Here is a 25,923-nt window from a genome sequence, read left to right as displayed (position 1 = left end):
GTGTGTGTGTGTGTGTGTGTGTGTGTGTGTGTGTGTGTGTGTGTGTGTGTGTGTTTGCGTAACGGTGATACTGTATAAGGTGTTAAGTGAAAAGAACTTGGTACTAGTGGTGGATAGTGAAGCAATCAACGTACATTCAACCAGGTGTATGCCCACTAAGGAAAGCAGCTAGAACGTAATGCAAGTGTCAATAGTGATTCAACGTGCATTGATCTTGATGTTTCCTGTACGAAATTCTACATCTGATAAAATGAAATCTGTTGGCGCCTACCACGAGGTCATTTTGATAAGATCAGTCTTTCGGCTGTGATGTCACCTTAATCTGATTAGTATCGCTAAAAGTATATAACACTACTCTGCAAAGACACAATTCGATAAGGTGACCAAATGCATTTTCCTTTTAGCGTGGTTGTAATGCGAACTAATGTTAATATTTGACAGTTTAATATTTAGCAGCCAACCATTGGTTAGAATACGAGAAACATGAGATAGCAGAAGAGGGATAGAGTGGGAGTCGTTAGCCAAGCACCCATCCCAAGAAGAGACAGAGACAGAGCCAGAGACAGAGACAGAGACAGAGACAGAGACAGAGACAGATAGAGAGACAGACTTTAATTTACCCATTGACTTCACCTATTGTTTCATTTGTCCATTGACTTCACCTATTGTTTCATTTGTCCACTGATTTCATTGATCCATTGATTTCACCTATTGTTTCATTTATCGACTGATTTCACCTATTATTTCATTTATCGACTGATTTCACCTATTGTTTCATTTGTCCATTGACTTCACCTATTGTTTCATTTATCCACTGATTTCACCTATTCTTTCATTTGTCCACTACTTTCACCTATTGTTTCATTTATCCACTGATTTCACCTATTGTTTCATTTGTCCATTGACTTCACCTATTGTTTCATTTGTCCATTGACTTCACCTATTGTTTCATTTATCCACTGATTTCACCTATTCTTTCTTTGTCCACTACTTTCACCTATTGTTTCATTTACTCACTGATTTCACCTATTGTTTCATTTGTCCACTGATTTCACCTATTGTTTCATTTATCGACTGATTTCACCTATTGTTTCATTTATCGACTGATTTCACCTATTTTGTTTCATTTATCCACTGATTTCACCTATTCTTTCATTTGTCCACTACTTTCACCTATTGTTTCATTTATCCACTGATTTCACCTATTGTTTCATTTGTCCACTGATTTAACCTATTGTTTCATTTATCGACTGATTTCACCTATTTTGTTTCATTTGTCCATTGACTTCACCTATTGTTCCATTTATCCACTGATTTCACCTATTCTTTCATCTGTCCACTAATTTCACCTATTGTTTCATTTACTCACATATTTCACCTGTTGTTTCATTTATCCACTGATTTCACCTATTGTTCCATTTATCGACTGATTTCACCTATTTTCTTTCATTTGTCCACTACTTTCACCTATTGTTTCATTTATCCACTGATTTCACCTATTGTTTCATTTACCCACTGATTTCACCTATTGTTTCATTTGTCCACTGATTTAACCTATTGTTTCATTTATCGACTGATTTCACCTATTGTTTCATTTATCGACTGATTTCACCTATTTTGTTTCATTAGTCCATTGACTTCATCTATTGTTTCCTCTGTCCATTGATTTCACCTATTTTGTTTCATTTATCCACTGACTTCACATATTGTTTCATTTGTCCATTGACTTCACCTATTTTGTTTCATTTATCCACTGACTTCACATATTGTTTCATTTGTCCATTGACTTCACCTATTTTGTTTCATTTATCCACTGACTTCACATATTGTTTCATTTGTCCATTGACTTCACCTATTGTTTCATTTATCGACTGATTTCACCTATTTTGTTTCATTTGTCCATTGACTTCACCTATTGTTTCATTTATCCACTGATTCACCTATTCTTTCATTTGTCCACTAATTTCACCTATTGTTTCATTTACTCACAGATTTCACCTGTTGTTTCATTTATCCACTGATTTCACCTATTGTTCCATTTATCGACTGATTTCACCTATTTTGTTTCATTTGTCCATTGACTTCACCTATTGTTTCATTTATCCACTGATTTCACCTATTCTTTCATTTGTCCACTAATTTCACCTATTGTTTCATTTATCGACTGATTTCACCTATTTTGTTTCATTTGTCCATTGACTTCATCTATTGTTTCCTCTGTCCATATACTTCACCTATTATTTCAATTATCCACTGACTTCACCTATTGTTTTATTTATCAACTGATTTCACCTATTGTTTTATTGATCCATTAACTTCACCTATTGTTCCATTTGTCCACTGACGTCACCTAGTGTTTTATTTGTCCACTGATTTCACCTATTTTTTCATCTGTCCATTGACTTCACCTATTGTTTCATCTATTCACTGATTTCACCTATTGTTTCATTTGTCCATTGACTTCACCTATTGTGTTATTTGTCCGCTGATTTCACCTATTGTTTCATTAATCCACTGATTTCACCTGTTGTTTCATTTATCCACTGATTTCACCTGTTGTTTCATTTATCCACTGATTTCACCTGTTGTTTCATTTACTCACAGATTTCACCTATTGTTTCATTTACTCACAGATTTCACCTATTATTTCATTTATCCACTGATTTCACCTATTACTTCATTTATCCATGTGACAACCAATTTGCAGCTTTAGTTCATGACCTTGCTAAGATTCTCGACAACAAAAGCCAAGCAGATCTTATAATCATGGATTTTAGTAAGGCATTCGACTCTGTACCCCATCAACGACTCCTGATGAAGCTTAACAACATTGGCATTAGAGGTAACACCTTGAAATGGATCAGTTTCTCCTTACTAATCGGCATCAACAAGTAATCCTTTAGGGAGAATCATCTACTAAAGCAAGAGTAACATCTGGGGTACAACAAGGCATGATGCTACTCTAGCAAAGCCATAGCCTCCAAATCGTTGGTCAGACCGCGACTGGAATATTGCTCTGCTATTTGGGACCCCCAGTATAAGTCAGATAGTAATAAAGTTGAAAGAATACAACATCGTGCTGCTCGTTTTGCTGTTGGAGACTACAGGGGGAATCAAGTATCACTGCTATATTGAACAAACTCAAATGGGAATGACTTCAGGATCGACGCACTAATTCACACTTAATCACAATATATAAAGGGACTCATGGATTCACACCAAACAACATTAACGAATACCTTCAATCATCAAATACTTCACGTTCAGTACATACAAGGCAATCAGACATTCATAAATACAAAGTGATAACCACAAATAAAAACTGCTATCGAGTCATCCATTATATCCAAAAAACACTGCCTCTATGGAATGTGCTACCTGAAGAAGCTCACTGTGCACCCAATAACAAGCCTTCAGAACTGCACTCAATGCTATCAGCCTTAGTACTTTAAATTTGATTGCGTTGCCCCACACGTGACCCTTGACTACGTACGCGACACCTAATATTGGTGCTTGTGCGTCTACGATACAGATACAGATACAGATACAGATACAGATACAGATACTGATACAGATACAGGTACAGAAACTGAGGAATTCTTTAAATGACGTTCGTCCTAACAACTAGTAAATCCTCCTCAAGTTGGCGGCAAACCAACCATGTGTGGTATAAATATGTTTCAAATACACAATTCTAAGGCTATCTTTATTTTTTTAATATCACACATTTAGACAACAATGTCCAATATTTACTAAATGGTATGAGTGGATAGACATTTTGTTCGATATAAATCAGGTATTCTGACATATTTGCAATATCTAACCTTCTCAACATATTGGAATTTTAAATCAAACCCTTGAAGTGCTGAACTTGAGGTTGCTCATGTCGACACTACTATTATAGATGAGAGAAAATCTGTAGTTATCTATTCCCGCTTTTTATACAATGTGACCATGTCCCGGATACGTAGGTTAAGGAAAAAGCTATGAGGTTGGTTTATTAATACTCAGCTGTGGTGCATCCTCAGGCCCCAATGGTATAGCATGTACGTATATATAATGAACTGATAATCCCACGCGGTTCACTATTACTACACACCTATATACTGTTCTACATTTCTGTATTACAGGCAGTGTCAACTTGCTCGGATCGTTTCAATATGTTCGGGTTGCAATAGCTGACTTGAGATTCAGGAAAACATTAGTAATGCTTTGGTACTGTGATCGGTGGATTGAGCCATGCTTTTACAGCATGTACATGATGCTAATAAAGATACTATCAAATATTTATGCTTTCATACAAGTGTATTTATTATTTAGACATTTGACAAAATCACTATGATTAGAGACTGGATTTTTTCATCAGAATTATATAGAACATATTCAGTTTTTCTATAAATAAAATTAATTTCCAATATCATGTTCGGGCAATATGTCGTCCATTTGTGTTCTGCTCACTTCTAAAGAAAGCCTTTGTCCATTTCCTTGTACGTATTATGTATCTTTTAATCAGGAGTGCAAACATAGCTAGCAGGTATGACTATCTTGTCAAAACATACTTTATCAGATCACGTGTCTCAGTTACACAGGCCCAGCTGAAAGGGAAATGAATAGATGAAGGGAAGAGTACATGGATCGCGTTACAATTCTCCACGACTAGAAACATCGTATTTGACTGGTTACTACATTGAAGTGTACATGCATGGATTTTAGCTAGCCGTACGGTGATTTGAAATCCGTGAGACATGTGAACTGTAAAAAAATGATTTCACCCGTGGGTTGTTTTTTTTCACAATAACAAGATATGGTTTAGGCAAATCAAGAATTTTATCCAATAGAGTGCGTCAAACCTCTCACGTGACATTCGTATTATGCTTTATAGCATTTATAATTACATTCTTAATAAGCACGATACCGACACCCATTTCAAAGCCTCCTAAATGAACAGTATATTTCAGGATTTAGTATTATTACATTTGTTTCGATGTACTACCGACTACTCCTGTGCTACATTGTATTGTGTGTTTCAATACAATGTCGTACTGTATATTCTGTTCAAAATTCAAAAAACGTGTTTTTTAGAATTTGACATCTCAAAGAGTGTTTTTCCGATTGAGAGGTTGTAGATTGAATTCCGATGTCACTATCAGAATGTATATCTCGGTGTATTCAATGTCAAAGCGCATCTTTTGGTCTGATGTATCATGAAGATATCATTTTTGTTTGAATGTAGATTCCGTTTAATGTTTGAAGAGAACACGAAATGAATTCCTCTCTACGTGTCATCTCTGTATCTACAGTATACGTGCACAATACCTAACTAGTGTTTATTAAGTAATTAGACGGCGGATATTGAAAGGGTGAAAGTTTACAAATTTTCACCTATCAGGACATTTATTTCTACGGTATACTTGTGATATTTTAAACTTTCACTTAAAGATAGACGTTTAGACAACACATTGCCTAGATACATTCTTAAATAGTAGGTGATGTGTCTAGGACAGAAGTAGGACAAGTTGACGGTATAAGCTTTCTTGCACGATTCAAAGTAAAACCTCCTATAATCTCCGATAATATAATATTTAATGTCGATGCATGTTTTCAATGACATAACAATCGATTTATTGTTAATTATAACAGGAGTATCCCCCACTTTTAGTATGTCTGTTGGTAGTTAATACGTGCATCTCAAATACCAGGTTTGATTTCTGCCAAATACAAATTATGCTTTAGAACACCTTTAAATATTCATGAAAATTACCCTAAAGACATGTAAATTCATTTTTTGTGCCTTTGAGGTGTGTCGTCAACTTGCAGGAAAAGACTATTTGATATATGCTAAATTTACTAAACGTTACAGGAATACATCGGACACCACGTTTATGACTTAAGTCAACCATATACTAGATACAAAGTGAAAACTCGCCTACTTGCACTTACTATGCAAAATGCAAAATTCATTCACCTAAATTGGACCAAAACTTAACATCACTAAGTATATTATAGAAAATGATATGAAAACGAAAGTAGTTTGCAATGATATTAGGTGATGAAATATTGAAAAAATAGATTATTTGTTGGATAACAGGAAGTGACTAATTATTTAGGGTATATATAACTTTTTGCACAAATCCTCTTCAATGATATGCTAAAGTGTAATTCGTTTTAAATAGTTCGCAGTAAGTTATACAATTTATTAAATCAAAAATAATCTCGTTACCCTGGTTACCCTGGTTAGAACGTCATGTTTAAAGCTTATATGGTATAATCGGATATAGTGCCCACTGAGAAAACAGAATACCAAGTTTCACTTCTTGTATGAAGCTGGCTTTCCATTGTTTTGTTCCGGATGTATAAACATGTATACAAACGTACATACATACATATATACACACACATACATACATACATACATACATACATACATACATACATACATACATACATACATACATACACACACACATACATACACACACACATACACACACACACATACATACATACATACATACATACATACATACATACATACATACATACATACATACATACATACACACGCATACACACATACACACATACATACATACACACATACATACATACATACATACAGACAGACAGACAGACAGACAGACAGACAGACACATATTCATTCATTCATTCATTCATTCATTCATTCATTCATTCATTCATTCATTCATTCTGGTTAATACGGTTGGCGGGTTGAGTTTGTCAAAACATACGATAAACGTATTAATTTACGTAGCTGAATGCGAAAGTGGTCGCTGACGCCCCCAGGTTGTGTAGATAGAGATGACGTGTGCATATTACATATGCAAATTAGGCAAAACACTGCAGTATGCCTAGCGTAATGATGACATGGGTGGTATATTCTCTCTCCTAAAATGATACAGCGTAATTTTTGCAGAAAAAAATTGGCTCTTGAGAATTGACCAATAGGACGGAGCATCCGAGTGACTCGTGTCATTTGGTGTATAAAAGGAAGGACTTGGAGTGATTATCTCGACGAGTTGGAGTCTCTGTAATGCGCTTACGATCAACCATATCATATTGCGATTATCACTAAACTGTGTTCTTTCGGTATAGCAGCGTAACCGGTAGGTACACACATTTCTGAGTGATATCTCACTCCGAGAATCAATCTGTATTAGCGTTGATTGAGATTTAACCGATATTACAACAATGTTCTTTTTGATGTTTTACTAAGCGGTCAAACAGTTTGTCCTTTAATTTGGCAAACAAAAGAAGATGGATTCAAAGTCTTTGCGATTCTTTTTAGCCGCTAGTTATTCAAATCCATGTTGTCGATAGAACAAAGGGATGCAAACACGAACGTAATGTACGGTATAAACATATCTATCCATACCACAAACCATATATAATTCTATGAGTTAATGGAAATACCATTCGTTTCTTAAATGTGATGAGTTAAGCTTTGAGAGGTCTTTGTTACACAATTGTGAATTCATTGAGAGGTACATCACCAACGATATGTCGTATTGCCATAGAAACCGATAATTTTTAGACTTACTCGACAGAAAAGAACAACTGTTTGTACATCGATTTAATTGACGGCGCAGTTTGTGTCTGAAAGTTTGAACTGTTATACATGTTATCTATCTTTCCACAGTTATAAACTGTAAATACATGTTATCTCTCTTTCCACAGTTATAAAGATAACACATTATTTGTCAGATTCACCCAAGTATGAAGTGAAATAAAACTGAATTGAAACCCTTGATAGTAAATCGATTTATGATTCCGGTTTATAACCTAGTGGACGAGCATTGGGTATTTATTTTGAATTTTCAATTTATAAAACAATTTTATCATGGCTTCCTACTTGAAAAATCAATGTGAAACAACACATGCTAAGTCCTTGTTCGTAAGTCAATAAATTGCAAAATCATAATGAATGTGTAAAAAGTTTGATACTGTACGTACAATGACAAACTTTGTACACATTTAAAAAACCTAAACCTATTGATTTGTCAAGTGGGAAGCCATGACAAAATTGGTTTGTAAGCTAAAAATACCAAATTCTCATCCATATGGCCACTTTGGTTTACTATTCAAAATTGCATAGTTCGTATATTTCCTGCAGAGACTATAAGAAGACTTAAAAATAATATTTACATTATTGTATTTGTAAGAACATGTGTTTTATTTTTTTTTTCAGATCACAAAATTTTCAATCTTAAATATGGGAACAACAAGTATTACCATAGCTGTCATTTTCAGCTGTTGTCTTTTCCTTCAACAATGCATAGCTGACGATAATGCAAAGAAAACATCAAAAAGGTAAAAAAAAATGCTTGAAATAACACATCGATGTGTGTTTGCGATGAAAGAGTGATTTGTTCCCGTATGTGTCATTATGCCAGTTAACCATCTCTGACAAGATCGACTATCTCCCTTAGGACAACTAATAACATATTAGCGTTATTATTATACACGTAATCTAAAATGTTGTAATACATTTAAACACAGTTTTAATAATCGGCTGTAGATGGTGACAGCTTCATTAAAAAGGGCGCTATTTTATTTTATTGATTTTACATTATTCGTAATATGAAAGGGGAGGACAAAAAAATATATATTTGAAAAATCAATTAATTATTAGAGTTGATGAAATATTTGAGAGTTATTTTTACTATGAAATTCACAACATAAGTTATATATATCATGTGAAAGGAACAATATGAATGGTGCGCGCGATCTTTGATCAATATTTGAAATCAAATAATATGTAGTCAATATTTTACTTTGTTTACATAAGGAACTTGATAGTAATTAATTTCAGCTTTTGAATTCATAAATATACCTAGATAAGACGAGCAATGAATTTTGATTTGATGGTGAAGGTATAAGAAGGCAAACGATACTTCAATATGCTACAAATACTTTATCATTTTCACTAAAAGCAGACCACACTGATCTCTGCTATAAACTGCCGACATCTGCCTATCCGTTACTAACGAGGGATTAATATGATTTCCAGTTTAAGTTTTGACTATCATGCACATTATCAATAACGACTCAATGTTACCACTATGTACGTTGTTGCTACTATATGTATCAATCATGGAGGTTACCGTCTGGATAGATGTTATCAATTTGACAACAATAGGACATATTTTCATGTTAGATACCATGGTGTAATTTTATAAAGCGAATGCAATTCTGCAATTCAATATGACACCTTGGTTTCCTCTATTGTTAATTGAATAGCTTATAACGTTTGAGTTTAGACCCTTACGATTATTTTTTTTATACAAATCGACATGCCACACCACATATAATATCAATTTGTAGTGTCGCTTTGAGAACTGTTTCCTGATTACTAAACGTCACAGTATGAGAGAGTATTATATTGCATGATATTGTGATACGTAAAGTCAAACCAATACAATCATTCATTCAATTTCCGAAGATGTGACTCGATGATGTTATAAATAGTGCATAGGCTTAGTATCGAAATCTAATACAACGAAACTATGTGTGAATGCTGTTCAAACTATTACAATTGGCAACATCTATAGATGTGTTGTCGATCTTATCGGAAGCCATGATTCACGCAATTCAATCACTGTAGTTTGTCGCCTATTTTCCCGCTCTTTCTGTATGTCTCTCAATTCTAACTTCAACCCATACTCTTAAATTAATTTTATTAATTCACGTTGAACGTTACCACAAATGTATGCCATGAAAACACTGTAGAGTGAAACAGATGGAAAATATTTAGTAAAAGGTGCAAAGTTTACGAAAATACATATGCTTTCCGTTCCTAAAATTAGATTTGAAATCGTCGTTATCATCACGCTGTATTCTTTTAGTCACCATCGTCCTTATCAGAGTTTTCAATTATATATTTTTCACTAACGTATGTCTAGTGATTGGGAATTTATGACCGTGAATCAAACCTCGATTCCTCGAGTTATGCTATATATAAAATGTAGTACATAATATGTTATGTATGAATACATGCCTGTTCACTTACTCAGTGGTGGTACACCTTTCGGTATCTAACATCATGCTGTTTTAGCATACCTTAGTGTGATTGTGACATTAAGCTGCCAAAGTTCACTAAAACGTGGCATTTTTACGGAGGATCTATGCTATCAAACTTGCAAACCGAGATCCCATGTCATTTAACGTGCAAATGTAAAAAGTTCAGATGGAAATATTGTTGTTGGGTTACAAAGAGGCGCTTTAAATGTATACTACAGCGTGTTAACGAGTCCTGGTGTATAATTACACTTTTTCGACCCTGATAAACTTTATGTAAATATTTTCATTCAATACCTCTAACGTCTTCTACAATGTAGTTGGCTTTGTATTTTTATTCAAGGCAAAGAACAGATAAGTTCTCATTTCCACCTATCCGATGAGAGCAACTCTTAGTTAAGAAAATATGAATAGAAAACAGAGACACTATACAAATGTTGGCTTTTGGTGAATATTTTTAGTAATGTATGCTCAGATGCAACTAAAGTGAATTGCGCCAAAAATAAGAATTCTCCAAGGGACTCTAAAAACGCGGGATAGACACATACAGGATGTAATATGAGTTGTTATAACGAGAAAATCATACATTGTTTGTTAGACGGGTTGGGTTGTCGGTGGCCGAGCGGTTAGCTCGTACGCCTCTTACCTCTGCAGCCTGGGTTCGAACACTCAAGGTGTTTGCTGGGTTTAATTAAATTTACCACCCTGTAAGTAAGAAGAGTGTCGTTCAGTTTGACTCTACCGAACAACGCAGGTTTTCCGCGGGTACTCCAGTTTCCTCCTGCATTAACTCTGAACGTTCCTCCTGTTATTGGGCAATGCCTGTTGGATGGTTAATAATAAATAGAATAATAAATAAATAAATAAATAAATAAATAAATAGACATATATAGTACGATATTCACCATATTCTACTGATGCCTAGAAAGATTTGTTTCCGCTGCAAGTTTGATACTTCATTCGCTGAAAAGAGTGAAATGAATACAGGCGTTATTCAGAAAGTGTATCTGTGTGTTCTGAAGACGGGTTTCACAATGCTAAGACGACACCTACACTAAACTGAACACTTAGCCATGAAATCGTTCCATACATATTGTCGATATATTACACCGTGAATTATTCAAATTCAGTTTTTGCAAAGTACTGAAAACACTATAGAAATGAATAACATAAAGAATTATCACTAAGGAGAATATAAACTTAAAGACAGGTGAATTTATTTTGAGTAAACAAGAACTATGCGTATACACAAACAAACACACACACACACACACACACACACACACACATACACACACACATGCGTACGTACATACACTTATCAATATGTGTGTGGAGATATGTGTACATGAGTGTACAAATGATACAGTCACCAGAAATCGAAACATTACATGACGAAATCTTCAACAGACATGGGCAAATACAAAGCTACGAAGAATTACCATTTGTCATCAGATGGAAATAGATACGGTACAATAATGTGCTGAAATCAGCTGAAAGGTAACTGATGATACCATAATGGTTAATGAAATCCCACGGGGCAATCAGTGTTAGTCATGTTAGCTATGGAGCAGACGTTTTATCTTAAGATCAAAACTAAACTACCCGACTACCCGTATCGAACAGAGACACAGACACAGATATACAGACATACATACACCCCCCCCCACACACATATATATATATATATATATATATGTTGAGGGTAGAAGAAAATCAAGTCGGGTTTTTCGTCTCTACAAGCCTGTTTCGTGAGTAAATCACTCGTCAGGAGATGTTGATGTACCACTGACTTCCTATATATATATATATATATATATATATATATATATATATATATATATATATATATATATATATATATATATATATATATATATATATATATTTATATATATATATATATATATATATATATATATATATATATATATATATATATATATATATATATATATATACATATAATTAACTATAGAGTCAAAAACTAACCCCAACGGTTGTTAGTTGTAGTGTGGCTTATGCGGGGTCTTTGCAAGAGTTCATGCGGTGTTCTCTTCGGCCGTGGTTCCACTCGCTACGTTCGTGACATTATGGCAGTAAACACCTCAAGCATGAGTGCAAATACCCCGAGTACCCATATTTGCACTGATGCGTCATGGGGTTTGTTGGTAGGACATAATGTTTATCAAGAGCTGTACACTTCTTTGAAATACAACTAGGCATTCACAGTATAACTTCTCGTACATGGAACGATCACACGCTCATTTGCATACTCTTCAATTATTGGTAGATAATGTAATTATGAATAGCACCATTACTGGCAAGATGTTATTTAGATATTGCTATTGATAAGCAAATTGATACAGATGTGAATCAATCTTGAATATATACGTAGTTCAAAATATGAATTAGCACTTCGGTACCCACTGAGTATTGTGAATGTGTGTGACTGTCCGTTTTTACATTATTCGAAACTTCTTCGTTCTTCCAGCAGTATGAGGGTGACAGAAATGCTTTCTCGGCGCTTACACTCGAGCACAGACTGTCTGACAGACAGGCTTATGTTGTTGCTAAAAAGTTCTATGTCGTCAGTATTATTTAGTCAACATTGGAGTACTACCTGATGAAGAGGTAGACATATATGATAACTAAACATACTAGTTATACGATCGAGACCTGCCTGTTTGAGAGATAGAGGCTAATTATGATTTATGCATGGGGTGTTTAGTAGGTCGTACAATCTCATGAGTCTTGTCGTGTGCAGAGATAATCCATCTAAAACTACAGAGACGTCAACGTGTTCTGACACAGAATTTACAAAACTGAACACTAATGACCTCTTATATATGTTTGATTTTGGTATAGTGTACATCTATCTATCTATCTATCTATCTATCTATCTATCTATCTATCTATCTATCTATCTATCTATCTATCTATCTATCTATCTATCTATCTATCTATCTATCTATCTATCTATCTATCTATCTATCTATCTATCTATCTATCTATCTATCTATCTATCTATCTATCTATCTATCTATCTATCTATCTATCTATCTATCTATCTATCTATCTATCTATCTATCTATCTATCTATCTATCTATCTATCTATCTATCTATCTATGTTGTGTGTGTGTCTCGCTCTGTTTATGTTGGTTTAGATGGCGGGATCACATGCGATATAAAGTAGCCCAACTCAAGTTGGTCGACTTAAAAGGGTCTGTGAGAGTTCATTTGATATGTATGCATATATACATAGAGACAAAAGTTTAAAGCGAGATTGTGAAGTAGTGGACTGGGAAATCCTAAACATACAGGGTATTCAATAGTGCTATTATAAATACTTTATTGTTGGAACTTAATTGTAAATTCCCTTCAGCATAGTAAATGTAGCATTTTAGAACGATAGTAGTACATCACGGAATGATAGCCCCTGGACTTATCATTCACTTTTCCTCTTCAGCGTCACAATGCGATCTTCAGCTTTTTATGCCGGTGTACTCTATTTGGATATTTATGCATTACAAGCCATGGGGTATTGTACTTTGTGTGAACGAACCATTTCGTTTAAATGACGCTACTTTTTGTTAATATTATGTGTAGTGATAATAACGAAGTGAAAGAGAGAGAGAGAGAGAGAGAGAGAGAGAGAGAGAGAGAGAGAGAGAGAGAGAGAGAGAGAGAGAGAGAGAGAGAGACAGACAGACAGACAGACAGACAGACAGAGACATCCAGAGAGATAGAGACCGACAGAGACAGAGAGAGACAGAGAGACAGATACATAGAGACACACAGAGAGATAGACAGACAGACAGACAGACAGCAAGACAGACAGACAGCAAGACAGACAGACAGACAGCAAGACAGACAGACAGACAGCAAGACAGACAGACAGACAGCAGGACAGACAGACAGACAGCAAGACAGACAGACAGACAGCAAGACAGACAGACAGCAAGACAGACAGACAGACAGCAAGACAGACAGACAGACAGCAAGACAGACAGACAGACAGACACACGGAGGGGTGAAGGAAAGAACATTTATCATCTAGAAAGATTATGAAGATTGAAGACATTAATAGTGTATTATTTGACGCCTATCATTTCTACTCTTTAAAGTGATACTAATCATGTCAAGACTTTACATGTCGAATCATACTAATATCCCTCTAAACGTGTTAGTAGTCAAAAGCAAATTAACACTTGAATGTGAAGAGACTGATTTCGTGACGTACCTTTACTTACATCATCTCCTGTGGGTATGAAATTGTTTATATTGTAATTACTGGTTGATCTAGATAAAATTCGATGGTGATTTATAATCAATCGCTCATTCAGACTTTATCAAACCAATTAATTTCCAATTTCGAGTTATCGCTAAAATCTTTACAGGATCCGTTATTCGTATTAGAATAACACACGGCACTCATTGTGTTTGACAGACGACCTTTCCTTAGTAAAATAAGATGTACACCCAATCTCATTCATTTATTTATCACGGTTACTAATTTGGCAATATTTCATCTGGGACCATACATGCTGGTTTGTAACTAAACGTCAAGTAAAATATAAAATACAAAAGAAAGTCCGTGAAGAATAGCGTTTTAGATTTACTTATAGTCGACTATAGTATGACAGTATAATATGCTTTAAAGGACACATATATCGTCCACTAAAGCGCTGTCTTTGAAGTGGGTTTCATCGCCATTATTAAAAATATATAAGGCGATCGAGAATGAGCTGTGCTAGCGTTTTAGATGTTCAATAAATTCCAGGAATGGTTGAGTATGAATAGAAACATAGCAGTTATTAAGAGGATTGCTAATATGAACAACGGTTATTGAAAACAAGTCGAATTTTAACAACACCTGCCCAAAATGCAAACTGTACATTCAGACCCAGACAAACACAATTTTGTCTTATGAGATTAGGAGAAGAAGCTTTGCATAGCTATACCTCTCATATAACGTGTTGATAGTTATGCAAATAGAGAGTGCTTCATACATAATATATGCAAATAGAGAGTGTTTCATACATTATATATGCAAATAGAGAGTGTTTCATACATTATATATGCAAACAGAGAGAGCTTCATACACCATATATGGAAACAGAAAGTGCTCCATGCACCATATATGGAAATAAAGAGTGCCTCGTACAAAATGTATGCAAATAGAGAGTGCTTCATACATCATATATGCAAATAGAGAGTGCTTCATACATCATATATGCAAATAAAGAGGGCTTCATACATCATATTTGATACACTTAGTATATTGACAATTTTCAAAGAAATGCGAGAAAATGTCTTTTGCCGAAGAACTCGTATTTCTGCATCTCCTCCTCAAACTTGAAATTATTTGCAAGCTGAAATCACGGTGATCATAGTTTTGACTTGGAAATTGGTTCTGTTTTTACAAAATAATCAAGTGCTATATATTTATGCAACATAATACTAACCAGATTACACACACACACACACACACACACACACACACACATATATATATATATATATATATATATATATATATATATATATATATATATATATATATATATAAATAATGTTCTTAGATTCCTAGATTTTCACAGAGTGTTAGGTGCTACGTTGACGTGATCTAGTACGAGCTAGCCCCGAGGATGAAACATGCTTAGAAAACTGGATAAGTGTTAAGTTAAACTGGCAAACGTATCATAGACGAGATATATTCAGCGTGAATACCCTTTCCGTTCATGTATAATGCAACGAATACATTGAATTGGATTACACTGAGTGTCATATACTATTATACTATATACTATATAGCTATGATCATTTCAATCTACCTGCACAATTCAACTTAAACACAGGAACACTTTATGACACAGGGAATTGCCAATCACGGTCAGAACTTGATTACATTGTGAGAAAATTGAAAATCGTTTTCCGTTTTTACTGAGCTATTACCATGTACATTTTTGAACCCCTCTTCAGCAGTGATAAACCCGTTAGTAGAGCGGAAACACATAAACTATACACACATAACATCGTAAAATCATATTGCATAGGTTGCTTTTTGAAAATACATAGCTATCTCTGCACTATTCTTGTAATCAATCTTTTTTAATACCATGCCTTATATATATTACCGTGTATTTGGTTGACATGTACGACCTGCAAACTAAATAACTCTCGTCAAATTGTAGCGTTAATAGGTAGAACCATTGCTTCCCATGTCATATTTTGTATAGAAGTAAAGAGTGTGTATATCTCGGGCAAAGATTTGATATTATTTACGTTAACTCAATAGAGCCGACCGAGCCCTTTGGAGTCAAGTCTTTGCGGGGTTCTTAAGATTTTAATACGCTGCACCTCAAAAAGAGATATATTCTAGCCTCAATATAACCCTCAATATGATGGTTTCTATGGAAACGGTCTTCAAATCATGAAACGTTGCTTCTGTGAACAGTTACAGGTTATCTAGTTAAGAAACGTCTGATTTGGTTGTGGGTAGTTTGTGTTCAGTTCAAACAGTGCTTCATAGTAGCCATATTAAAAAATTTACCTTAAAAATAGATACCTTCAAATGACAGATAAAAAGATTTGGTTTCTATGTCTTTATCCAGCTTTAATGGAATATGTCATGTGTAGCAGGCTTCTTTGTATGCATATATGTATAATCACTTATGCGTTTGTTTGTAGTCCCCGTTTACAGGATTATATTGTGTAATATGCATATGTCCCGCAGTCAAATATGGACTTTTTTTGTGTTTATTTCATTAAATACAGATTACGCTTAATACAATCTCACAATCTGTGAAGTAAAAAAGAAGCCATATTGTCCAGGAGATTTTTTGGGACAAAAAAACCCTCCAGGCTCGATTACATGCAAGAAAAGACACTGCGTGGAATCCATGTATTGTACGCTATTGATAGTATAAAGAAAAGGCGAGTTGAGCCTCGGATAAGTTCTTTTCCATGTAATAACGACGTGTCATTTCTAACTTTGTAGTCGGTGTAGTCAGTAGTCTATATTAAATTTTGTAGCAACTGTCGCATGAGGGTGGAGATATTGTCGTTATTTTAAGAATTGAAAAGAGAAAAAAGAAATATTGAAAGGTAGGTAATGAGCAAGGCATGGTTAATAGTGAAAACGCTTACGTTTAGACACAGATATGATTTGCCTTAGTTTAAGTCAATCTGAAGGTCAAAGGTTGTATGAATGTCAACCAGATTTACATGATTAATTCAGATGGGAAATTCAAGACGTTGTTTGTACTCGATTATATCATATAAACGATGTATGATAGAAGACTTTCCTTGTTGTGTTTCTTTTAGTTTGGTTTTATTTACGTTAAAGTGTATAAATCTCCCTAAAGCTAATACTAGAGTGAAAATGGTAAACACGTCTGATCAAGGAGACACATCCATGCATAAACGGAAGCAGACTGGAATAACAGCCACCAAGATATCCATCACTGATTAATCCAGCTGATCGCCGATAGCACAGCGATTTCGCTGTCCGAACTTTGCAGCATTTTTAAGCAGACGTAACTTTAACATATGACATGCCATATGTGTATGCTAAGCATGCCTCTTTCATAAACTTCCCTCGGATCTCTGACTCACAGTATCAAGAGATGACAGAAGACTCGTTTATTCCTTTGTAGTTTCAGTTCTAAAACGTGACGCCAGACTTTGATCGTATTCAGTGAGTGACAATCATTTTAATGTGTGTGTGTGTGTGTGTGTGTGTGTGTGTGTGTGTGTGTGTGTGTGTGTGTGTGTGTGTGTGTGTGTGTGTGTGTGTGTGTGTGTAAAGACAAAGAGTACATTTCCAGGGCCGTAGCCTAACCAAATTGCCGGGGGGGGGGGGGGCAGAACTGTGTCTTGGTGCAATCATGCAGTTAAAATTTAGAAAAGAGGCTATTTTACATAAATTTGCATAAAATTTACATAATATCTATTTTAGCATACGCAATTAAATAGCATATGTAAGGCTAGAAAAAATAAAAAAGCTGGTCATAACGGGTAACCTAACCCATCACACTGGGTAGCTAGGTAGGTCGATTTCATATTTTCACAATGCTTGACAAGGATAAAACAAACCATATATAATGATAGCAAAATATTTCAGGTCGAGTTTAGATAGAACTTATTCAGTCATCTTGATACTATCTCTTGTAATTTGTCTGCATAGCTACAGTTAGGAAATGTACACCATTTACTGTTAAAGAAATGTTGTAGCTCCTCTCACCCTCTCTTCTCAAAAAATGTTAAGCCCTCGTCAACGTCAAATGAATCTCGAGCATTATTTTAGCCACCCCTTCTGTCACCACACTACAGTGGAAATATAAAATTATATGGTACAATGATGCATTAAAATAATAGTGATAGCCAACTACAATAACAATCCAAACGAGATTACTTTACACAAGATGTGGATTTCAAGTGCATAAGGAGATGTCGCTAATTAGCTCTAACCTATACAGGGGGGTACTTAGCCAGCCACCTTCCGTCTTGTTTTGGGAGAAAGACAATTATCACCTTGGTTGCTACTGATTGGAAGGAGACAACTCCAAATGTGAACAAAATGAAAATTTGACAGTGTAGGAGGCCATTTAGAGGCATAAAATATCAAACCATGTAGAGATAATTTAAAGTCTTACAATGCTTGGATATGGTAATAAAATACCAGAATTGAAACAATTATGCTATGCATTACATAGTATCTGGAAGTGTATTTTGTTGTGGCAAAGCTGAAAGATATTTTGCGGATGTGCACTTGGTAAATGACTTCTCCTGAAGTTTAATTTGGTTCCAAAAAATCCCGAATAAAGAGCAAAACATTTCAAGACTTTCAGACTTTTGATGGCCCGATGATATGCAACAGCTTAATTTAATCTCAACTCATGCTTGTATGCATCATCAGAGCCAAGTAAACCACTGTATAAGATGTTATATAATTTGGAATGGACTCAGTGTATATTGTTCATGTACTATTCAGAAAATATAAAGAAATATCCTTAATTTTGAAAAACAGTGTGTAGTTTACTGACATGCGAAGCCCGCATGAGGATATATTGGCTATCACCAAAAAGATATATGGGTAGGTTGAACATCTTTTTCGTATCTTTCAAAGAAGTTAATGTTGCCGAAAAGATGTCACATTCAAAGTAAAAAAAACTACTTTTAAATAAAAAATGGATGGTGCTTTCTCAAATAAGTAACACAACAAAATAATCCTTTTCTTTACCCAACTCCCACAACTTTTATGGCCCTCCTTTATGTCCGAACCCAAGGTGAACTCAATGGATTCTCCTTGTCATTATCATTAGTAATGGAAATTGACGTTTGGATTTTGATGTCGAAGGTACAGCTCCGTTTACAAATTCAGGGCCATTCTTTCCATAGCAAATTGTCGCTTGAAACTGAATTGCGGAATAACGCTAGTGTCAGTGCAATGAGATAATTATATCAAACAACATTATAACCAAAGACAACGTCGAACACAATTAAAAGTGGATCTTCAAAGAGTGGATCTTAAACTGCGTGCCTAATTTAATAGTTTTTCAGGCCTACCAGATGTTTTAATATAAGGAATAAGATGTAAATGAGATCGAGCGTATCTTCGTAGTCACTGCATGCAGCAGGCGACCTCACGTTGAACGGCTTTTCCCGTCTTTTTTTGAGTTTCAATCTCTGACATTATTGCGATTTGCTATCTTCAAATGAAGGAGACTTTCAAGACTATTGTGTTACTCGCGGAAAATGCACAGTGCATGTGCACACTTCTTTTTCTACTTTCCCGCACAAAGAATTTTTAATTTGCTACACTGTAAACAGTTACAATTTTTAACTGGACACATTTTTATTCAAAGTTAAGTCAGAGTACAATAGAGATATAAGATACATATTAGCGAGGAGTCAGTGTACAGTCACTTTTGACTTTAGTGAACCATCAATTTAAATCGCGCATGTTAGGAATCGTCACGTAAATATAATAACGATTTTAATAACATCGCTCTGTATTAAAAAAATAGGGTTTTTTTTCTTTCTTTTTTCCAAAAAATCTCGGGGGAGGGGGCAGCTGCCCTCTGCCCCCACAGGCTACGGTACTGTATACTTTAGCTACAAATTGTCTGCTTCAACCCCGCCCACATATTACATCAGATCATAAAATTGTTATATTGATACATACTATTAATTTATTTGATTTATATAATATTTTATGTATTTCTATTTACTAAATTCATTGGCAATGCATGGTAATCTCTTGTACATATCCTCAAGGAATTTACTTGTCAAATATTGGCATTTCTAAGCTGGCGTGACATTTGTTATTCCTTTTCTTCATTGCCCATGTGTCATTGAAAATAAATGGAAATTCGTCTTTGGTTACTCTGGACATATACAATTTTAAATTGAATTAATCAATCGCGTGAACAAGTAGATGAATAATCCTATGCTCTAATGAATAAGTAAATAAAACAAAATAAATAAATATTTAAATATTTAAATGAAGGAATGATGAATATACATGAAGTGACATGAATAGATATGTAAATTACTAAATAAAGAATGAATAAATTATAAACGAATAGATAAATACACAAATACATGGATATATGAATCAATTAATTTATGGTATAAACTAAAAAACAAATAAATCAATAAATCAATAAAATTATTTTCCCAATTCATAAGATTTTTGCCAACTTTTGAATTAGAATAATGGAACGATAAGTAATTACTTGTAAAACTGACCTATGTTTGACTTCCTAATGTTGAATTCTCACCATGTCTAGCTAGTAAACGGTAAGGTAACGATAATATAGAGTGTCATTATTACAAAATAACTCACAAAAATGTTTAATGACATCACACACACTCAGTATGACGATTGAAAACTGAAATTTTACGGGGTTTTTCTGACAGTTTATCATCTATTAGTAGTATGATTGATGTATTTATTACCTAAAATACTCAAATGTTGTTTTGCTTTCCGTAACTTACTTCGAATCTTCTTTTTTCAAATAATGGGTTATTTTCAATCATTGTATCAGTGATGACAACGATTTGACACTAAAGACTCCATTATCTCAGAGCGTGATCATAAGTACCTTTTTCCTGTCGTTGAGGTTAAATTTGCATAACAAAACAATTGTTCTGAAGGTGAAAATGAAAACAAAATGAAGACACAAGTAACTTTTTAAAGTTATATCAAGTCTTTTCCAATTTATTTCAAGTCATTTTCACGTCGTTTATTGTTACGTGTGCCTGACTTGAGACCCTCGTTTGTGGTACATATAGAGAGTAAAATGTAAGCATGACGGTCAGTTTGGTTAGCTGTTTATTGTCATTAAATGTAACCAGTTTCATATGTACAGTGGCTGGACACAATTCGTCATCCGATTAGTCTTGTTATTTAGCACCGTAGTTGCCATGGAAATATGTTAAAGCCTTGTAAGGGTATTGAATTGCACACCTGCCTCGGTAGTAGATTAAATTCAAAATATGACTATATTAAAGTGTCAAAAAAACATTTGCAAATAACTACCAACGCTTTGCGTCAAGGATAATGATAATGAAGAGTCCATAGTAACCAATGCCATGTGTATTTTCGATCGAGTCAACAACTCAACTCAATGTCAGAATTCAAGATAATACCACCCTCGCTCTTTCTATAGCCTGACTTCCACTTTGGGCAATGGTGTTCACATTGATTGCTCGTTGGCCATAATCGTTGTTTTATGTAATAAACCACATTCTTTACAGGAAATTGAAGCTTCACTCATGGGATATAATGTTTTTGATAAACACAGAGTCCTAGACCTTGGAATAAATATACTGACAGTATAATTACTCCAAGAATAGACACATATATGTCAACCGTACATTAACAATAACAGTGACACTACACTGTGTAGTATCCCTTATCGATTGCAGTGATAAGCATTGCTATTCTTGTAAGGTGCAGTAGAAACAGGCTTCTGCTGAAAAGACTACACTTTGACTTGATGATTTTTAACGGTTTCAATTGTTTTATTTTCCCACTGATCATCAAATAGTAACTTGTAAATTGTGTCCGGCACCTCTATGTGTTTGTTTTGCTCTGAGTGTAAGTAAAAATGTTATATCAAATGAGTGAAATGCCAAGACAACTTCAATCTCCCTGTAATTCACCACTGAAAGAAAAATAGAGGCGAAAAATAGTTTCAATTTGGTGTTTCCTGGCAACCCAGCCAAAATTATGTGATGTGAACTTAGGAAATGACTGTCCAGAGCCCAAAGTTTATTTATTTCTTGCAATGGCGTTCCCCTTTATTAATGTAGATTCCTATATAAATAGTAATACGAACAGATAGGACAGGCAAAGTTTATGAAAATACCTTTATTTCTTGGAATGGTATTCCTTAATGTAGATTCCTATATAAATAGTAAGACGAACAGATAGGTCAGGCGAAGATCTAAAGTTTGTTTTAGGTTCCAAAGATATCAAGACGAACATAACAAGATTCTTGTTGATCTCAGAATGTTTTATATTTGCCAAGAAGAGTGGAGATTTAATGTAAGATACTCTACGTGGATTGTTTGATATATGCTTACGCTTTGCCATTTAAACATATCTCTGTAGTTACAAGTTCTGAATTGATATTACCAACGTAACGTTTGGCTATTGTGGCCCAAAATTGACTTTCTATATGATTAGCTCATTCTTTTCTGTCTATAGCCCGACTAAAATTTAAAAAAAAACTGAATGAGGGGGAAATATTTGGCTTCAAATTTCCAGGTTGTATAAACAATGACGTTGTTCATAAATTTGAATAAGTTATTAATATTTACGTTATAGATATTTACCGTTTTTAGTCGTATTATGGCCCACGACTAATATTTATTGCAAAACTACAATGTATATTGACAGATTTCAAAGTTTATATAATAATGATAGCTATTCATCCAAATAACATTTTAAAACAGAAACAATTTTAGAACTCAAATCGAAAGTCGAGGAAAGTGTCATTCGTTATCAATACTAGTGAACCCAGTAAAGACAAATAAAACAAACCTGATGAAAAATATGACATTTTAACATTGAATCTAAAGAAATACCAATGGTGCTACATATGCCAGAGAACGTGTTTGGACCATAGTACCCCCTATGGCCCATAATACCTTGACTTGCCTTAATTTCAACAAAACGAGATATCTACATTGAAATATATCAAGCTCTCTTTGCGCTCCCTCCACATAGGAAGCCTTTTCATAAATATATACGAAAGCACGTACAGAACGTATTACTGTATTAAAATCGATTTGATGCACTGCATGCCAGAGGTATATAGTCCATTTGAATAAGTCTGGGATGTTACCCAAAGTGCAAAGCTGCGGGGTATTATACTATTTTGTAGCCACTCTAGATTATTAGATCGTTCATGGGTGATGGCGGAGATTTGTGTGTGAAAATGACTCAAATGAGCAAATGCGAAAATGATGATTTTTGTAGGTAAACTTTCGTGCTTGACTCTCCTAAAATTTCTCAGGGGAATTTCCCTTTCTTACCCTTTGCTCTTTTATATTACGAGTGAAGACATGCGGCCGAAGTCTAGTGGCTGTTAAGTTTTGATGTAAGCCCATTCCGATTATTACATTGTAGGCATTTACCGTCTCTTTGTCTCAGTCCACAATTCTAGGCTAATAAGTCTGTACCAAGAATTAAATCATCATTTTTTGCATTCGAAATTCAATAATGTTTTGTTCTTTTCCTTCACTTTCTCACAACTGTCTCCAGCAGAGTCCATAGACCTGTAGACACACACACACACACACACACACACACACACACACACACACACACACACACACACACACATATATATATATATATATATATCAATCCATCAAACCCTCGACTCGTTTCTTGAGCGAATTCATGGACATCTTTCTTTCAAATATTAAGGGATGAGGATGGGTTTGCACTATAATGGTGTCTTATTATTGACAATAATGAAAAGGTCCAATCGGGAAATCTCTTTACAAGATTTATTATAAAATTAAATACGTTATTATACTGAGGTGATATTTTATCATCCCAAATCACAAATGGCAGTAATCAGCAATACAAATGTACTAAAGACATAATTAAGCCTGACCGGACTTTTCATGTAATATTTAAGAAATTTCTATTTCTACCCCATTTCTATTTCGTTCATTACAGGAACGGTGATGATAATGGCTACAGTGCACTTAATATTCCAATATATTCATTGGCTCAAAGGTTACGAGGAGATAAAGCGGCTTGGATTAAAAAACAAATGGCAGATAACGAACGACTTTTTGAGATGGCTGGAAAGAGAGACTACGACCCGTCAATGATTGAAGCTTTGAGGTAAGTGTGAATGTGTGTGTATATTGTATTGTATTATTAATACCTTTGAATGTACTGTTCCCAGCATGGATGTATTAGTTTGAAAAATACAAGTTGTCAGTCAGTCAGTCAGTCAGTCTCTAGGGTCAGTCACAGTCAGTGAATCAGTCAATCAGTCAATCGCTCAATCGCTCGCCCGCCCACCCACACACGGTGGGTGTTTAGAATTTCCTTAATCGTTAGGGATGCTGCATATTCTAGAAACTTAACGTTAAAGCTATATCTTTTTCTCATCTCTACTTTGTAGGTCTGAAAAGAGGGCGCTCGCCGGAAGTTCACTGAATATACCGCTGATGGCGCTACAAGGCAAATTAGCCAAACAGCTTCAAAGCCAAAAAGCCCAAAACGACCAGCTTTTCAAATTACTTGGTAAACGCTAGAAAATTATGCATCGCATTGTTTTAAGAAATCACAGATGACTAACGAAGATCATTTTGATTTACTGGTCGTTAATTTGATAATTATGCCAAGATTTATTTTAAGGAGTTCACGTTTTTAATATTCGTGATGAAGCGCAATTTTATAATGTTATGCTTGCAGATGTGTCTTAAGTGATAAATATATGTTTATTAGAAAATCAATAAATTATAGTTTAAGCTCTAGTACAGTAAATGCTTAAAACACTTGATATCATATTTATTTCCACACTGTTGAAATATTTGATTTATGCTAATAATTGACACTCCAATCAGGATTGTTTCCACATTATGGTGCACTCCGTTCATCCTTGCTTAAAACACTTAATTCCACACTCGATTTGATATATCTCAAACACCTTTTCTCATACTCTATTCCACAATGCCTAAACATTTAAGTAATTACATAATTCCACGTTATTTAAAACACTTAATAAAACGTTATTTAAACACTTAATTTCACATTATTTAAACACTTAATACAACGTTATTTAAACACTTAATTTCACATTATTTAAACACTTAATACAAGGTTATTTAAACACTTAATTTCACGTTATTTTAACACTTAATTTAGCATCATATAAACACTTAATTTAGCATCATATAAACACTTAATTTCACATTATTTAAAACACTTAATACAACGTTATTTAAACACTTAATTTCACATTATTTAAACACTTAATTTAGCATCATATAAACACTTAATTTAGCATCATATAAACACTCAATTTCACATTATTTAAACACTTAATTTCACATTATTTAAACACTTAATTTCACATTATTTAAACACTTAATTTCACATTATTTAAACACTTAATTTCACATTATTTAAACACTTAATTTCACATTATTTAAACACTTAATACAACATCATATAAACACTTAATTTCATGTTATTTAAACACTTCATTTAAAATTGCTTAAACACTCGATTCTATGTTACTTAAAAGAACACTTTTAATTAATTCAACGTACGATGAATTCAAAAACGTTACCTGAATATTATAGCAGATAGCTTGGTGTAGAACAACAGTACTCTGAAA

At 34.3% G+C, this 25,923-nt stretch overlaps 1 protein-coding gene across 1 annotated transcript; it reads left to right on the top strand.

Annotated features, from left to right (window-relative positions):
- Nucleotides 1-6,879: 6,879 nt before the first annotated feature.
- LOC144445116 (uncharacterized) lies at nucleotides 6,880-25,297 on the top strand. Its single transcript, XM_078134669.1, has 4 exons — nucleotides 6,880-7,124; nucleotides 8,207-8,328; nucleotides 24,246-24,416; nucleotides 24,703-25,297. The coding sequence occupies exons 2-4, from the start codon at nucleotides 8,231-8,233 to the stop codon at nucleotides 24,833-24,835; spliced, it is 402 nt and encodes a 133-aa protein (XP_077990795.1). The 5' UTR covers nucleotides 6,880-7,124; nucleotides 8,207-8,230; the 3' UTR covers nucleotides 24,836-25,297.
- Nucleotides 25,298-25,923: the final 626 nt, after the last annotated feature.

The sequence above is a fragment of the Glandiceps talaboti genome, chromosome 13 (genome assembly GCF_964340395.1).
Source record: "Glandiceps talaboti chromosome 13, keGlaTala1.1, whole genome shotgun sequence".
NCBI lineage: Eukaryota > Metazoa > Hemichordata > Enteropneusta > Spengelidae > Glandiceps > Glandiceps talaboti.
The sequence above is the reverse complement of the archived record's forward strand: the minus strand, read 5'-3'. Positions and strand labels throughout refer to the sequence as shown.

Excerpts from the sequence above, each read along its gene's own strand:
- LOC144445116 (XM_078134669.1), top strand. The coding sequence starts at position 8,231 with ATGGGAACAACAAGTATTACCATAGCTGTCATTTTCAGCTGTTGTCTT. Across the intron at positions 8,329-24,245 it reads GCAAAGAAAACATCAAAAAG|GAACGGTGATGATAATGGCT; the intron begins GTAAAAAAAAAT and ends CGTTCATTACAG. Across the intron at positions 24,417-24,702 it reads TCAATGATTGAAGCTTTGAG|GTCTGAAAAGAGGGCGCTCG; the intron begins GTAAGTGTGAAT and ends TCTACTTTGTAG.